The 16,251-nt window shown below is 52.3% G+C and overlaps 2 protein-coding genes across 6 annotated transcripts in view; one reads left to right on the top strand and one right to left on the bottom strand.

The window, feature by feature from the left end:
- Positions 1-10,359, top strand: part of CAMK1 (calcium/calmodulin dependent protein kinase I) — a 19,803-nt gene extending 9,444 nt beyond the window's left edge. The window contains exons 2-12 of the mRNA XM_077751562.1: positions 1,999-2,113; positions 3,482-3,613; positions 5,361-5,435; positions 5,521-5,659; positions 6,480-6,606; positions 6,701-6,776; positions 7,456-7,568; positions 8,127-8,205; positions 8,302-8,389; positions 9,861-9,978; positions 10,083-10,359. Of these exons, the coding sequence (XP_077607688.1) occupies positions 1,999-2,113; positions 3,482-3,613; positions 5,361-5,435; positions 5,521-5,659; positions 6,480-6,606; positions 6,701-6,776; positions 7,456-7,568; positions 8,127-8,205; positions 8,302-8,389; positions 9,861-9,978; positions 10,083-10,165 (1,145 nt within the window). The 3' untranslated portion in view covers positions 10,166-10,359. The remainder of the gene's footprint in view (positions 1-1,998; positions 2,114-3,481; positions 3,614-5,360; positions 5,436-5,520; positions 5,660-6,479; positions 6,607-6,700; positions 6,777-7,455; positions 7,569-8,126; positions 8,206-8,301; positions 8,390-9,860; positions 9,979-10,082) is intronic.
- On the bottom strand, positions 10,292-15,790 carry OGG1 (8-oxoguanine DNA glycosylase). 5 transcript variants are annotated; one of them, XM_077751564.1, is made up of 7 exons: positions 15,523-15,790; positions 14,642-14,889; positions 13,927-14,106; positions 12,334-12,515; positions 11,067-11,217; positions 10,878-10,927; positions 10,292-10,615 (listed from the first exon to the last, which is right to left on the bottom strand). In XM_077751564.1, the coding sequence occupies exons 1-7, from the start codon at positions 15,627-15,629 to the stop codon at positions 10,529-10,531; spliced, it is 1,005 nt and encodes a 334-aa protein (XP_077607690.1). In that variant the 5' UTR covers positions 15,630-15,790; the 3' UTR covers positions 10,292-10,528. The 5 variants fall into 5 exon arrangements, 3 of the variants coding, with proteins under 3 accessions (XP_077607690.1, XP_077607692.1, XP_077607691.1); XM_077751566.1 differs by lacking the exons at positions 10,292-10,615; positions 11,067-11,217 and having other exon boundaries at positions 10,874-10,927; XR_013331971.1 differs by lacking the exons at positions 10,292-10,615; positions 10,878-10,927; positions 11,067-11,217 and adding an exon at positions 12,634-12,826 and having other exon boundaries at positions 12,429-12,515; positions 13,919-14,106.
- Positions 15,791-16,251: the final 461 nt, after the last annotated feature.

The following is a 16,251-nucleotide window of genomic DNA, read 5'->3' as shown; positions in this document are numbered from 1 at the left end:
GGAACGTGTCCCCCAAGGAGGGGATAGGTGCCCGAGCGGGCTAGACTCTGGATGGGCAGGGCAGGGCAGGGCAGGGCAGGGCAGGGCAGGGCAGGGCCTTTCTCTCCAGACTCTGTCCCCAGGCCCAGCAGGTGCCAGGCGGCCGGTGTGGGGAACTGAGTGGGTGATAGAGGAAGGTGGGGGGGGTGTGGGTGTGGGCGCGCCTGCATTCAGATGGGTCTGAATGTGGAAGGACTGGGCATTTGGAGCTATAAATACGTGGGGGCTGTGTTGGGGAGTGCTAACATCTCAGCACAGGCGTGTGCATCAGATACGGAGTTGCAGTGTAAGGGGATCCTTAAGGGTGGGACGTCAGGGCATCAGTGTTTTTGTTGCAGATGTGTGTCCAGGTGCTGTGCATGCTGGCATCTAGCTCAAGGGTCGTAAGAGTTGAGGCTATATATGTCTTGAGGATGTTTGAGGTTAGGTATGTAAGGAGTTGGGGTTCAGTATGGAACAGAGGAGCTTATAGGGTGTATAGAAACATGATGAAGAATATGAGTGTATCTGGGATGTCTGGTACTTAGGTGAGGAGTGTGTGTGTGTGTGTGTGTGTGTGTGTGTGTGTGTGTGAGTGATGTGGTCTAAGTGGGTGCGGATGTGTGTTTTTGGGGTGTAAGAGGGATCTGTGGGAGGGATGCCGGAATGTGAGGCTGGCTGGGGGAGTGTGTGTTTGGACATGTGAGCTGCGTCTGGGCGCACATGTATGATCAGGTGTTGGGGTATCCGGGGATGGAATGTACTGAATCTGCGGGCAGGTATGTGGGCTCAGGGGTGTGGGTGGAGCTTGGTGTGGTGTGTCTAGGCGCAGACATATGTGTCGAACCGTAAGGGTTGTGTTTGCCAGGCCTCCAGGTGGGCTTTTAAACTGTGCCTCTAGAGCTTGCCGCTTTATCTCCTTTCCTAGAAGTTTCTGCCCCTGGGATGGGTGGCCAGGCCCCGCTGGGAGCAAGGTCCCATCCAAGGAGTGGGATCTCACACCAGGGACTCTAGTCAGGACACCTTCCTTTCATTCTCCCACAGAGGAACCAGAGAGTGCCCTCCTTGACGTCACATAGCATACAGGGTCTGAATGGGCTCCGGCCTGGCTGCATATTGGAAGGACAAGCTAAGTGTGCCCTCCGCAAGCTTAACTGGGCCCGAGCCAGTCATCACTGGGGCAGCTTTGGACCCAGTCCCTATGTATCACCAGCCTCAGTCTCCCTATTCTCCATCTGATAAATGGGGAGAGAACTCCCTGCTGACAGAGGTCTCAGTGGAGAAAGGTACAGGCTGGATCAGGGTCAGAAGAAGCCAGGAGGGGACAGGCTGGGTGGGACCATTTCTTGGGCCTCTGGGACCCAAACAGGGAGCCAGGAGGGAGAGGGGGTATAATAGGAGTCCTGGGGAGCTCCAGCTGTGGCTGCTGTTGCCGTGGTAACAGTGCAGAAGGAGCTATTTAAAAACGTGGCTGAGAGATTGCTGGAAGCCCAGGCTGCCGGAAACCTGATTTCCGAGAGGCTGGGTGGGAGAAGAGGAAGGAGAGGAGACACCCCAGCAATTCCCAGGGTGGGGCTGGGACATTGCTGGCTCTGGGGACGGGGGGGACCCTCCAGGGCTGTGTATTTGTACAAGCTTCTCTGGGTTCTTCTCTGCTGTTCTCCTGGAGGTCAGTGTCCTCCTGAGTGTTTGGATTTGGAGAGGGAGAAACCTGGAGGTAAGCTAAATAAATGAACAAATGACTTTGTTGAAAAAAGAATTCTGCTGCCACCTTGAAGGATTTTCCTCTAGGCATGAGGATTTGTTGGGTGAACAAATGACTAGTGAGCGAGTTTGCTGAATAACTTTGTCAAATGAATGAATCGAGGAATGGGTACATGCAAGGCTGAATGACTGAATGCGGGGGGGGCCTCAATTCCCTAAGTCCCAACATAGAAGGCTGGGCCCCACTGAGTCTTTTCCCTTCGTTCCCCTTCTCAGGAGACCTGGCTGTGGCCAGGGGACAGTGGGCCATGCCGGGGGCAGTGGACGGCCCCAGCTGGAAGCAGGTGGAGGACATTAGGGACATTTACGACTTCCGTGATGTTCTGGGAACGTGAGTCTCAGGGCAGGCAAGCGGGGGTGGAGGGGGAGGCTGTCCGTGAGCGGGGGCGTGGGGTTGGGAAGGTCCTCACTCACGAGTCTGGCTGGCGGGGGAGGCTGCATCCAGGGTGGTACTTCCTCTGGCCAGTCTATCACAGCTTCCTGTTTGCTGTAGTCCGGGCCCTGCGGCGGCCTTGCCGTGGCCCAGTCTGGCTCATCTTTTCACTCCGGGCTGACAGTGGGTGGAACAGAGGCTGCTCTTGGCTGCAGCTCTGGGTTCCTGTGAAGAGAACAAAGTAGGGAAGAATGAAGGAGCCAGTCTTTCCACTGTTTGGCCAAGAGCTGGGGATTTCGGCCTAGGTTTAGGAAATGAAGTTGGGCATGGCTCTGTTCTCAGTGGTGGGAATCCAGAAATAACTCAGACCTGATCTCTTCCCCTCAAGTTGATCCTAAACATGTGATCATCCAGGGAACATGACAACAGGTAAAGTCAAGAATGAGGACTTTGTAGAGCCCCGAGTGGTAGCCTCTGACTGGAGCGAGGGACTGAAGGATGAGTAGAAGTGCACTTGTCAGAGGGAGAAGGGCATTCTGTACCAAGCAAAGGCTGAGAAGCATGGTAACGTGTGGAAAGAGGTAAAGAATGATAGAGCTTCCCCCAGAGGCTGGGGGAAGAGTGGAAGAGGCCGAGAAGAGAGAACAGGTCACGTAAGGCCTTGAAAGCCAAGCTATGGGGGCTGGACTATATCTTCATGGGCCATAGGAAGACACTTCAGATATTTTGGTGGGCTTGCAATTCAGGACAGTCACTCTGGCCAAAGCGTGGAGGGTAATTGGAGAGGGACATGACCAGAAGCCAGCAACGAGGCCATCACAGTCACCAGTTATTCTGAGGATTGAGATTTTGCCAAGAGAGATGCTTTTCTTTGACTTAGACTCATCACAGGCAACGCAAATAGTCTTAGAAAGAATATGCTGGGAAATCCTCCTTAATCAGTGAACGTTAGCGCATGAGTTTGTTCTTTCCTAAGAACTTGTAAAATATTGCTTCTCAAGTATCAGTGAGCACACAGAACATCTGAGGATCTTGTTAAAAAAGCAGATCCTGATTTAGTAGGTATGAGGTTAAGGCCTGAGATTCCGCACTTCTAAAGAGTTTCCAGGTGATGCTGATGGTTTTTCAAATTTAGAAAAGGTGTTAAGTAAACCGTGACTGAAATTGACCATAGCAAAACAAGAAATGAATCAATTTTGCATGAATCAAAAAGCCCAGGGCATAAACTTCAGGCATGGCTGAATCCAGGGGCTCACATGATGGTATCAGGAAATTATCTTTCTCATCAGGAAATTTCTTCGCTCCATGAATCCCCTTTCTTTGCAGGGGGGCCTTCTCAGAGGTAATCCTGGCAGAAGATAGGAGAACTCACAAGCTGGTGGCCATCAAATGCATCGCCAAGAAGGCTCTAGAGGGCAAGGAGGGCAGCATGGAGAACGAGATCGCGGTCTTGCACAAGTGCGTGGGCCACGCTGCCTCTGCCTGGGCTGACCCTCCCTTGACTCCTCCTTATTCTCTTCCTTCCTCTGCTTTGGGCCAATCATTTAACCCGTGAGCCTTAAACTGCTCACTTAGAAAATGGGGTAATACTCTTCACTTGGTACGATTGTGGAGCACACTAGAGGTCCCTTTATTTCAAGTGCCTGGTGCAACAGCTAACATGACAGATGTGATTGAAATGCCACTGCTTGTTTACAGTGGCTTAATTTGTTCATTCAGATCTGAAAGTCCATCCTTGAATGTACCCTGGACGATCCCATCTCTCTCGACTGGTGTTACCGAAGACCTCCCTAAGGCTCCCCGTACATATCAAAGCCACTCAACGAGTTCAAAAATGCCTATCTCATGACTCCCTGACAAAATCAGAACCCCAGTGTCTATGATTTGCTCATACTTGCATGCAACCTGCTGCCCTCAGTGGAAAGCTTATGGAGAACCTTCACTTCCATCCTCTCCGCTGAGCTTTCCAACCACCCTGGTCAGGGATGAACTAATCACTTCCACTATTGGGTGGAGGAGGGGGACTGAGGTCCAGAGAGGGTAAGGGATTTGCCTGAGGTCACACAGCAACTTTGTGGCAGAGCCGTGGTTTCTGTCAAGCTCAGGTCACCCTCATCGGTTCATTTATCGAGCATTCACTGTGTGCCAGGCATTGTGCCAAGATTCTTACCTGCATTTTCTCACGTGATCTGCATCCCAGCTCTTTGAGGGAAGTACTGCCACTGGCTTCATGTTATAGATAGGGAAACTGAGGCTGAATAGTCAGTGAATAAGTGAGCACTTACTCTACACCAGGTGTAGGGGAGCAGTGGTAACATAAAGCCCCTGGTCTCTGGAGCTGGCATTCTGGTGCGGGAGGCTGACAAACTTATAAACACAGAAACATTTTACTTTAGTTTTTATTTTCGAATTTATTTATTTATTTATTTATTTTTAGGTAGGCTCCATGCCCAGTGTGGAGCCGAATGTGGGGCTTGAACTCACAACCCTGAGGCCAAGGCTTGAGCTGAGATCAAGAGTCAGATGCTTGGGGGCACCTAGGCGGCTCAGTCAGTTAAGCTTCTGACTTTTGTTTTTTTAAGACGTTTATTTATTTTTGAGAGACAGAGAGAGACAGAGTGTGAGCAGGGCAGGGGCAGAGAGAGAGGGAGACACAGAATCAGAAGCAGGCCCCAGGCTCTGAGCCCAAGTCCAACACTTCCAAGCTTCTGACTCTTGATCTCAGCTCAGGTCATGATCTCACGGTTCGTGAGTTTGAGTCTGCGCCGTCAGCACAGATCCTCTCTCCTTCTCTTTCTGCCCCCTCCCCCTACACATGCTCGCTCGCTCTCTCTCTCAACGTAAATAAATAAAAACAACAACAAAAGAGTCAGTTGCTTAACTGACTGAACCACCCAGGCACCCAGAAACATGTTAAAATCATATGTTAATCAGTGCCGTGAGGTAAAAAAAGATTTGCCCCCAAATAGCACATAGGGGGGGCAGGGGAGGCCCAGGTGTGTCCAATGCCAGAGCCCAGTGTTCACCTCTCTGTGCTCTCCTACCTTCCGTTACATCATAATAAATCATGGTGAATCAGCTTTTCCTTTGGGGCCCCAGAGCCCCGGTTCGTCCTGCCTAGGTCTGCAGTGGTGGTTCTTCGAGGTGAGTCTAGGAAAGTGGCTGAGCCGTCCTCAGCTCTGAACCGCCTCATTTCTCCTTTCAGGATCAAGCACCCCAACATTGTAGCCCTGGATGACATCTATGAGAGTGGGGGCCACCTCTACCTCATCATGCAGCTGTGAGTGGCCTCACCCCTTGCTCACACCTCTCCCTGCCACCCCTCCCTAGCCTCTCTGGCCAGACTGCTCTGTCCCCGGCTGCAGGGTGTCCGGTGGGGAGCTGTTTGACCGCATCGTGGAGAAGGGCTTCTACACGGAGCGCGATGCCAGCCGCCTCATCTTCCAGGTGCTGGATGCCGTCAAGTACCTGCACGACCTGGGCATCGTCCACCGAGATCTCAAGGTGGGGGGTGAGGGTTTGTGGTGCGCGGGGCTGCCGAGTGCGGCCGCCACAACCCCCTCACTGTGATCTGGGGCAACTCTTACCCCGTCCCCGAGGCTCGGCTTCCCATCTGCAAAATGCACCCTGTAAACCCTAAACTGCTTCCTCCCATTCCCGTTCAGACCCTCAGGTGGGCACCAAGGTGAATGGTGCTGTTATTTTATCCAAATAGTGTCTCGGGTTTTTTTCGATAATAAAAGTCCCACTTTGCTCTTTGTAGAAAACTTGGATGGGACAGCAAAGCATAAAGAAGGCAGAAGCCCCCGTGAAATCCCACACCTCAGAGACTATGATGGGTTCACATTTTGTAGTACATCTCCTCTAGTCTAGAAGAGCATGGGGGTGAGACAGATCTGGGCTTGAATTCTGTCCCTGCTACTCCCTAACTGTAGGTTCTCAGGCAAGTCACTTTGCCTCTCAAGGCATCAGTTTTCTGACCTGTAAAGTGGGATTACGCAGACTGGCCTGATAGGGATGTGGTGAGGATGAAATGAAATCAAGCACGAGCACAGGATGTGGCACAAAGTAAGTGCTCGAAAATTCTTGAGGGCCTCACAATAGAAATCTGGTTGATAGAAAATTCCCTCTCACATTCCCAAGGCCCTGTCCTTTTCTGGTAATGTTAACTCCTTGAGTTTCTTGTGCCTCCACCCGTGATGGCAGCCGTGAAGCCACAGTGGCTTTTGGGGTGCTCACTGTCTCTGAGGCGGTGCTTGGAGGAGCAGAAGGTTCTGCCGGCCTCTCGCCATCTCTGCCTCTTCCTTCCCCTCCACCTTCCAAGCCAGAGAATCTGCTGTACTATAGCCTGGATGAAGATTCCAAGATCATGATCTCCGACTTTGGCCTCTCCAAGATGGAGGACCCTGGCAGTGTGCTCTCCACAGCCTGCGGGACCCCAGGATATGTGGGTATGGAGCACCCTGGGCGGGGGCCATGGATAGGAGAGGAGTCAGAAGTTGCAGGGCAGAGATCCGCCACCACCACGTCTCCTCCCTTCCATAGCTCCTGAGGTCCTGGCCCAGAAGCCCTACAGCAAGGCAGTGGATTGCTGGTCCATCGGGGTCATTGCCTACATTCTGTGAGTAGGGGCTCGGCCACTGGGACATGTGGCTCTAGCATTCTCTTCTCCCCTACTCCGCCCTCTTTCTGCTCTCTGCTATTTCTTCCTTCCTGCCATCCAAGTGTATACCTACCTATTAATGACTAATATTACTGCATTCAACACATACTATGTCTCTGGCACTGTGCTAAGTACTGGGGATTCAACAGAGAACAAAACAAAGTGCCTGCCCTCAGGGAGCGAAAACTCTAGTACGGTAGACAGACAATAAACAAGTAAATAAATCTATAAAGTGTCAGGTGGTATAAAATACTATGAAGAAAAATCAAGCAGGGTTAGGGAGATGGGGATGGATGCCATTTTAGGTAAGGAGGTCAGGAAAGACCTTTCTTAGGCCATCTCCTGGATGAAGTGAGGGAGCCAGACATTTGAGGTGTGGGGGAAGAATGATTTAGCAGAGGGAACAGCAAACGCAAGGCCCTGAGGAAGGAAAGATGGTAGCAAACTAAGAAGCAGAAAGGCCAGTGTAGCTGGACAGGAGTGAACAAGGCAGAGGGGGGCAGATTCCCCCTCCTTGTAAAAGGGGGAACTGCTTCCTCTGGGTGTTGCCTGACCCCTGAAACTACCTCAAAGCTCCATATTAGAGCCAATGGGTACACTGAAAAGTGGAAACGAGGATGAGTTTCTCCCTGCGCAGGCTCTGCGGTTACCCCCCCTTCTATGACGAGAATGATGCCAAACTCTTTGAACAGATTTTGAAGGCCGAGTACGAATTTGACTCTCCTTACTGGGACGACATCTCTGACTCTGGTATTTGACGCTTTGCCTTCTTCCCCTGGGCCCTACCCTCTGGTCAGACTCCCCAGCCTCCAACTAAGAGCTGTCTTCGAGACCAGACACCTCACCCCAGGTGCTTCCCTCTGCCTGGCCCCCAGGCTGAGAAACTTGTAGGCATTCATTCATTCAGTCTTCAAAACTAGTATTTTTGAAAATATCTCACCCATTGACTTCATGACGCCTGAAACATCACCATAGAAGTTTTCCTGTGTCTCTTGGTGCCTCCTATGAGGAAGCAAAACTGTGAAGCCATTATCAGTCACTTACACATCTTACACATCAGTGTGAATACACTGAGCAGAATCTTCTTTCAGAGCAAGTTTTTCTTAAGGGAAAAAGGAGAGAGCTGGAAGGCTGGGGGTGGGGGGAGCTTAGACACTAAGAGTACAGGTGGGATCGGGTGTACATGTACAGATCTGGCCTCTGGCCTCGCTCACATGCCAGGCCAGACCCAAGGGGGTGGGTTTTGTCTTGGGGGTATCCACAGGTACCATCACGCTATTTCTCTTCGCTCTTGTCTTGGGGGTTCAGCCAAAGACTTCATCCGGCACTTGATGGAGAAGGATCCAGAAAAGAGGTTCACCTGTGAGCAGGCCTTGCAGCACCCATGGTGAGAGCTCTCACAAGCTGCAGGTTGGGGTGGGGTCTGGGGCCCCCAAACCTGCCTTGGCCTTCATGGACAACCCTTCATACACCCCTATCCTAGGATTGCAGGAGATACGGCTCTAGATAAGAATATTCACCAGTCCGTGAGCGAACAGATCAAGAAGAATTTTGCCAAGAGCAAGTGGAAGGTGAGCCCATGTCCCTAGTTCTGGGTCCCAGCCTTCCCAGACCTCCTCTCCACCTCTCTCTCCAGGCCTCAGCTCACAAAGCACCTAGCACCAAGTCACAGTAACTGTTCAGGGAGGCTTACTGAAGAACATCATTCATTCATGCATTCATTCATTCAACACTCCCTGACACTTACTCTATCTCAGTGAGTCCCTGACTGTCAAGTCTAGAGGGAGAACAGTAGAATTCTTTTTTAAAAATGTTTATTTATTTTGAGAGAGACTGAGAGTGGGAGAAGGGGGCGGGGGGTGGGGTGGGGAGAGAGAATCCCAAGCAGGCTCCATGCTCAGTGTGGAGCCCGACTTGGGGCAAGAGCCCACAAATGAGGAGATCATTACCTGAGCTGACATCAAGAGCTGGATGCTTAACTGACTGCACCACCCTGGAACAGTAGAATTCTTAGAGACATCTACTCCGATCTACGGGGTCCTGCAAGGGACATATGGGCATTTGATGGCCTGATAGACCTGTCAGACCTGACAGCTGAGAAGGAATTAGCCAGGTACAGCAGAATAATGTCTGAGGCAGAGGGAACCAGTATGCAGAAGTCCAGGGGCAAGAGCCCAGACTGGAGCAGAGCAAGTAGAGGCCTCGAGTGAGTGCCGCAGTGGAGAACTCAGTCCTGGGAATACTGAGGAGCCCCAGAAGGGCTTTCAGCAGTAAGCTGCCCTCTACAAAGGGCTCTCAGGATGCAGAGTCCATACCTCTGTCTAAGAGACCCCTTTCGCGGCTGTGGCAGAGATGTGTGCAGGACATGGTGAGGGCTTGGGACCGGAGAACAGTGGATGGCTCGGGAGTCCTTTAGGAAGTAGAATTGACAAGAAGTGATGGTAGAACAGATGTCAAAGGCTGGCCCAAGATTTTCGTTGGCGGGAGAAAGGTGAATGGTGATACTCTTACTGAGATGGGGATCCCGGGGGCACACACTGGTCTTGGGGTAGAGGACTGTGGTTTTGGACATGGTGATTATGAAGGATGTGTGGGACACCTTTGTAGATACGTCGAATAGAGAGTGATACACACACTGGGGTATGTCTGTGCTTCTGTTTTCTCCTTTGGCAGTGATGATGCTAATAGTACCCACCTCAAAGACCTTTGTGAAGATTAAGTGAGTTGCCAAATAAAGTGCCTAGAACAGTGCCTGACACATAATGCTATATTAAGTGTTTGCTATGATGTGAATATGAATTCATACGTAAAGGGTTATATATACTTGTTCATATATACACTATATATATACACGCATGTACGTGTGTGTAAATATATAATGGAGCTGAATATAATTTAATAAAGCCTTGTAGAGGTTTCAGGGAGTTTTAGGGGATCGACCAATAACACCTGAATGAAAATGACAAAACCATCCCAAGAATTTTACCACCAGACACTGACTGTCCCGCTCTCAAAAGCCCCTTCTTCCCCTTCTCCCCACAGCAAGCCTTCAATGCCACGGCCGTGGTGCGGCACATGAGGAAGCTACAGCTGGGCACCAGCCAGGAGGGGCAGGGACCGACGGCGAGCCATGGGGAGCTGCTGACACCAGCAGCTGGGGGTGAGGACCCGTGCTCTGTGGGAAGGGCAGGAGTGGGAAGAGGCATCCAAGCTGGAGGGGAGGGTCTGCTCCTCTGACCAAATTTGTTCTCCCTCCCCATGTAGGACCAGCGTCTGGCTGCTGCTGTCGAGACGGCTGTGTGGAGCCCGGCCCGGAAATGTCCCCTCCTTTGCCCCCCCAGCTCTAGGGCTCAGATGCAGGGTCCAGATCCTTTGTGTGGGAGGAGATGGGGCAGTCTGCTCCCCTTCCCTCCCTGAATTGGAGTTATCCGGCCCCACCACCTCCCCACCCCTTCCCCTATCACTCCACTGCATTTTCCATACAAATGATTCTATTTTATTGTTCTTTCTTGTAATAAAGGGAAGAGATAAAAACACAGTAGCTCTGTTTCAAAGATAACCTCCACCCCACAGTGCTGTGCCAACTGCTTAATTTGAGGGTCCCTGGCCCCTGAGGTAGCTGCAAGAAGCCCCCTTCCTAACATGAGACTGGATGGGGAAGAGAAGTGGGGAAAGGTATTTGGGGAATTCCTTTGTCCAGTGCCCCCCACCTAGCCTTCTGGGCCTGCAGATCTCCTGCGCTTTGCTGGTGGCTCCTGAGCTCGGTGGGGTTGGCGCAGGTCAGCACTGAACAGCACCTGGGGACAGCAGGGGAGGACACTGTGGGTTCAAGGTACACGGGGTCAGGGCTGGTGGGGCCGGTGGCAGTGTGGAGAGAGGTATATGGGGAGCAGGGCCAGGGTAAGGAACATCCACTAGGGTCAGGACTGGGGTGGGCGAAGGGTCCGGGAGCATCACCGGAAATGGCAGTGGTGGTGGAAGGGTCTACCGGGTCAGGACTGGGGGAGGAGTCCTAGGGGGTCTGGGCTGGAGGAGGAGAGGAAGCCTCGGTACACTTACTGCTTGGGCCCAGCCAGCATAACGTCCCCACAGGCTCCGGAAAAAGCTTCCTATGCCAGAAGGAAAAGGTGAAATTAATTGGCCCTCCCACTCGTTCCCAATCCACAGGAGTGGGATTTTACGGAGACGTGTGAAAAGGTTCCACCACCTCAGCCCACTGCCAGCCCCAGCATCCCACTCTCTCCTTACCCAGTTCCTTGTTAGCCTGGGGGCTTGGACCCTTGGCCTGGGACACAGTGGGGTGCCAGCTGTAGTCACGCTGGGCAATCTGCCACATGTGGGTATCCACAGGCACGGCCTGGGGCTTGTCTAGGGCCATCAGGCAGATGCAGTCAGCTACCTTTGAGAGACAGAGCGAGCCACAGAGCAGGAATGGCAGGATCCAACCAGCATCCCACTTCTGGCCCCAAAGTTGGCTGCTTCTTCCTCCACTCTCCTTTTAATACTTTTAAAAATAGATACGATTAGGGGCACCTGGCTGGCTCCGTTGGTTGAGCATCTGACTTTGCTCAGGTCATGATCTCGCAGTTCATGAGTTTGAAATCCGCATTGGGCTCTGTGCTGACAGCTTGGAGCCTGGAGCCTGTTTCAGATTCTGTGTCTCCCTCTCTCTCTGCCCCTCTGCAGCTCATGCTTTGTCTCTGTCTCTCTCAAAAATAAACATTAAAAAAAAATTTTTTTTTTAAATAGGTATGATGAGAGTGCCGTTGTGTAAACATCTACGTGGGCCAGGTTCTCATCACCACCTGGGAAGAAGGCAGTAACTATATCCAGTCTGCAGACAAAAAATTGAAGTTCAGAAAGATGAAGTGACTTGGCCAAGGTTACATGGCTAGGAAGAGGCAGAACCAAGCTTTAATGATAGCCTGAAGTTCTTTAAAGAAACCTTAAAACAGTAAATGCTAAATTCCCAATCATCTTACTGCTAGGTAACCCTGTTAATATCAAACAAAAAGATTTATATGTACGTAGAATTTCAAGGTAAAAACAACATGAAAAAGAGAAACACTTTCCCATTTGTCCTCCCAAATGTAACAGCTACTAAGCTTCCTATGATTCCTTCTGGAAGATTTTGCATGCATACAGCAGTGTATATGTGCATTGGAACAAACGGCCTTTCTAAAAAATGCATGCAAGGGACAATGTCATTTTTTAAAAAGCCTATTTTTTTTTTTTAAGTACTCTCTATACCTAATGTGGGGCTTGCGCTCACGACTCTCAGATCAAGAGTTGTATGCTCTTCCGACTGAGCCAGCCAGGTGCCCTGGGACAATGTCCTTTATATTCTTTCCACACTTTGCATTTTCTCTAATAAAACATCTGCGTGTATCCTTTCTCCCTTTTCCTCTGCCTCCAGAAGCCAAGCATGTACCCAGCTCTCAGGCCTGCCTTGTCTCCTTCTCTGTTACTCTCGGCATGGGCGGTGTGGGTAGCTCCTGTCCCCCTGGGACCTTACCTTGGTGCCCACCCCGGGCAAGGCGCAGAGGGCTTTGTGGGCCTCCTCGTAGGGGGCCTTGTACAGCTGCTGCAGCCAGGACAGCCCGCCCTGTTCTTCTAGGATGGCTCTGGCACTGGCACTCACGTAGCGGGCACGGTACCCCAGGCCCAGTTTCCTGAGCTGAGCCTCCACCTCCGGCCCTGTGGGGGAGTGGGAAGGAGAGCAGGAGTCAGGCATTCGCAAATCCTTCCTGTCTTCAGGCTAGTGTGTGAGGCCTCTGCCCCAAAGGACTGCTTTCCCTAAGCACCTCTCTCCTACCTCATCACCCTCTGGGAGACCCCAGGAGACTTGCATGTGCAAAAGAAAGGGCTAAAGCCTGAGCTGGCTCCTCTGCAAATGTCTTCTGAGCACCTACTACGCAGTGTTGGTCACTGGAGCAGGGACTGGAAGCGCTTGCTGCCCTGGAGGAGCTTGCCAGTTATCCTTTCCAAAGTGCGTTCACATTCATGATCTAAAATAATGATCGTAATAACAACAGCTTCCATCATCAAGTGCTGGGTATCGTGCATGGGCAAAGTGCCTTAGGTATGCTTCTCAAAGACCCTGACAACAGTACGGCTATTTCCCCCATTTTACAGATGGAGAAAATAAGAGCTTAGAAGAGGTGAATAACTTGCTCAAGGACACGGTGGAGATGGGGTCTCGTACCCAGGTCTGGGAAACCAATGCCTGTGCTCTTAGCCCATGGAGTGCCCTGCCTCACAACTGCTCTCCTCACCACTCAAACCCTTCTGGCTAGAAACTGCTATTCCCATCATACAAACCAGAGAAGCTTCAATAGGTAAATGAATTCTTTTGGTCTTAGGGCTACTAAGCTCGGANCCCCCCCCCTCCCCAGCTCTGGGTTTCTAAGCACCAAAAACATTCTCTTTTCTCTAGGTATCCTGTCTCCTTGCCATGCTAGGCCCAAGCGCTTCTCCGAACTTTATTTTCACATCTGCCAACTGTTATACTTGCCTCTGTAAAATACTTGCCTTACAAGGCTGCTATAAAGAACGTAGATGTTCTTGGATGCAAAATTGTTGGGTTCACCGTAAACACAGCAACTTTTAATTTTCTGCATACTTCCTGTATGTCAAACACCGCGCTAGGTGCTGTATGTGTGTTTCTTTACTTAACCCTTGTGGCAACTCTGATATAGGCAAGTGCCATTATTATCCCATTCCACAGATGAAGAAACTGAAACACAGAGTGACTAAATAATGTGCTCCTGGTCATACAGCTAGCCGTCAAGTGCCAAAAGAATTCAGACGTAGGCGGTCTCCAGAAGAGTGCTCTTAACCCCACACTACTGTATACTACATAGGTTTTTAAGTTTTTTATGAAGCATTGAACCTATAGGGTAAAAAGCACAGGCTAGTGAGGTGCTGACGTTTCAGGAACAGACAGGGAGTATGAAGCGGGGCTGACGAGACCAGGCAAGATGGTTCTGGACAAGGGCAGCGTTTGGGAGGGCAGGTAGCTTTGAGATGGGGCGATGGGGACCCGGGGAGAACTGAACAGACCCTGAAAGCTGCCGGAGGGTCCGAGCCCAGGGCCCCACCTGCTCACCAGCCAGGGCCTGCAGGCTGGGGAAGCCATGGTAGGTGACATCATCAAGCTGGACGAGCCGAGGTCCCAAGGCCTGGCAGAGGCGCTCTACCATGCCAGTTATGCGCGCAATGTTGTTGTTGGAGGAACAGATGAAGGAGAAAAGGCACTCGACGGGGTCCTGTTGCAGAAGTCGCACACCTGGAGACCAGAAAGGTAGGCGGTAGGATACAGGCCCGCTGTCAGGAGTGGCGTCTTCCCACCCTCAGATCCGAGGCACTGAAAATGTAGGAGGATCTCGGGGAATGAGGGACAGGATGCTGGAGAAAGCAACACCAGAGCTCTCGTTCCTCATAGGTCGGGGTTATCCTTACGTTCCGGCGAGAAAGGAGCCACAGTGTAAACACAATGAGCGTGGGGATTTGTGTCCATTTTGTGGACATAGCAGATGCTCTGTAAATATTTACAGAATGAATGAGGTCACCTGCCCCAGGTCACACAGCCAGGATCTGGCTCAATATCCTGTCACCACACTATCGTAATCAGCAAAACAACGACAGTAATAATAACCGCTATGCATCAGGCACTGTTCTAAGCAAAACTTTACATGTATTAACTCCTTTAATCCTCATAAAATCCTACGAGGTGGAATATAATCCCCATTTTACAGACGGTGAAACTGCATAATTTAACCAAATTACAGAACTCCAACCCCCGCCCCAATCCTTGTGCTCACCTTGGAATTTCTGAGCCACCTCTTGAAAGTGGGGGTCCACGGAACTCCAGTGGTGATACAGTTGAGGCAGGCTGACATCCAACTGGAAGTACTGGTGCACAGTCTTCAACTCTTGGGGTGTGGGTCTGCCGACCCAAGCCCTGTCCCCTCGGTACACAGTACAGTAGAGCTGCTCCTCGGTCTGGGTCAGGGTCCACACCCGGTTCGCCAGCACGCCAGTCCAGTGCGCAGGGCTTTGCTCCCTCCACCTGAGCCCCCAGGCACACAGCAGCTCTGGTAGCCAGTTCTCCTTCTTGCACCCTTTGGGGCCCTCCCCCCCTACAACAGCTCCATACACAAAACTGACTTAGGAAATGCAAAGTCGTTTGATCCTCACAGCACCGCACTGGCCTTTATTTGTTTTTAAAATTTTTTCAATGTTTATTTGAGAGAGAGAGAGAGAGACACAGAATCTGAAGCAGCTCCAGGCTCTGAGCTGTCAGCACAGGGCCCGACTCCGGGCTCGAACTCATGGACCGCGAGATCATAATCTGAGCCGAAGTCGGACGCTTAACCGACTGAGCCACCCAGGCGCCCCTTTTTGTTTTTTAAGCTTATTTATTTTGAGAGCGAGCGTGTGCGTGTGTGTGCGCGCGCGCGGGGAAAGGGGCAGAGAAGGGGGGGGAGAGAATCCCAAGCAGGCCCCACGCTGTCAGCGCAGAGCGCCGGCGCCCCCGCCCCCGCTGCACTGGCTTTTTACCCCCGCTTTAGAAAGGAGGTAAACAGGCTCACCACCCGCTTCTGTTCCCTCTTCTGCACCCCGAGGTTTCTTCCGTCACCCCCAACATTCCTTTACACTCCAGACCTGCAGTGTTGAGGGGCCAACATTCAGGGTCACTCACCGGAAGGACTGTCCGGAAGACAGAACCAGGTCCAGGCGCAGTTCCGAGCGTGGACAGGGGAGGGAGGCCCACAGGCCCGGCGACGAGGCTAGAGTACGGTGGCCCATGCTCCAGAGCAGAAAGGACCGGGCCGACCCTTCCACGCCAGGCCCCGCCCATAACGGCCCCGCCCACTCAGTACCAGCTCAGCGCCGACTGACCCTGCGCACGCAGAGACAGCACTCCTGAAGACCTCGCCCACCAAGCCCTAGCCTCTTAAGGTTTATTGAAGGCCCGCCCAGTTTCATTTAATTCCTCCACTCCCTGCAGGCCCCGCCCCTTACAGGCCCCCAGGGCCCCAACCCTCCAGACCTTCCCCGTTACAAATCCTCTCCCCCGCCACGCCTCCGGCGCGCACCGCTGCCCTCAGAGCTGCCGCGACTTCGGCGAGCGCGCGCAAACGCACTCTTCCGGCTTCTCCGGCGAGCGGACCTGGCTCTCACCGGAAGTAGGGCTCAAGCCCGGCTTATTGGACCCGGAGGTGGCCAATCCGCGCAGAAGAGGCACCACTGAGAACAGGGTGTGACGGCGGGTGGGCGGGTCTCCCCGAGGCGCCGCGGCGGTTGGCGCGCGCTGGGTCGTCTGCCCTCGGCACGCAAGCGTGTCCAATCCCCGCGCCCCGCCGAGCGGTCGGAGAATGCGCCCTCAGGCCCCGGCCCTCCCTGCCAGATCTTCTCGGAGCCTGGGGTT

This window comes from Crocuta crocuta, unplaced genomic scaffold (genome assembly GCF_008692635.1).
Source record: "Crocuta crocuta isolate KB4526 unplaced genomic scaffold, BGI_CrCroc_1.0 scaffold69, whole genome shotgun sequence".
NCBI lineage: Eukaryota > Metazoa > Chordata > Mammalia > Carnivora > Hyaenidae > Crocuta > Crocuta crocuta.
The sequence above is the reverse complement of the archived record's forward strand: the minus strand, read 5'-3'. Positions and strand labels throughout refer to the sequence as shown.

Coding starts and splice junctions, on each gene's coding strand:
- OGG1 (XM_077751564.1), bottom strand. CDS start 15,629: ATGGGCCACCGTACTCTAGCCTCGTCGCCGGGCCTGTGGGCCTCCCTC. Junction 12,516..13,926: donor CAGCCTGCAGGCCCTGGCTG/GTGAGCAGGTGG, acceptor ACTCCCCCACAG/GGCCGGAGGTGGAGGCTCAG. Junction 10,928..11,066: donor CCAGGCTAACAAGGAACTGG/GTAAGGAGAGAG, acceptor CTTCTGGCATAG/GAAGCTTTTTCCGGAGCCTG.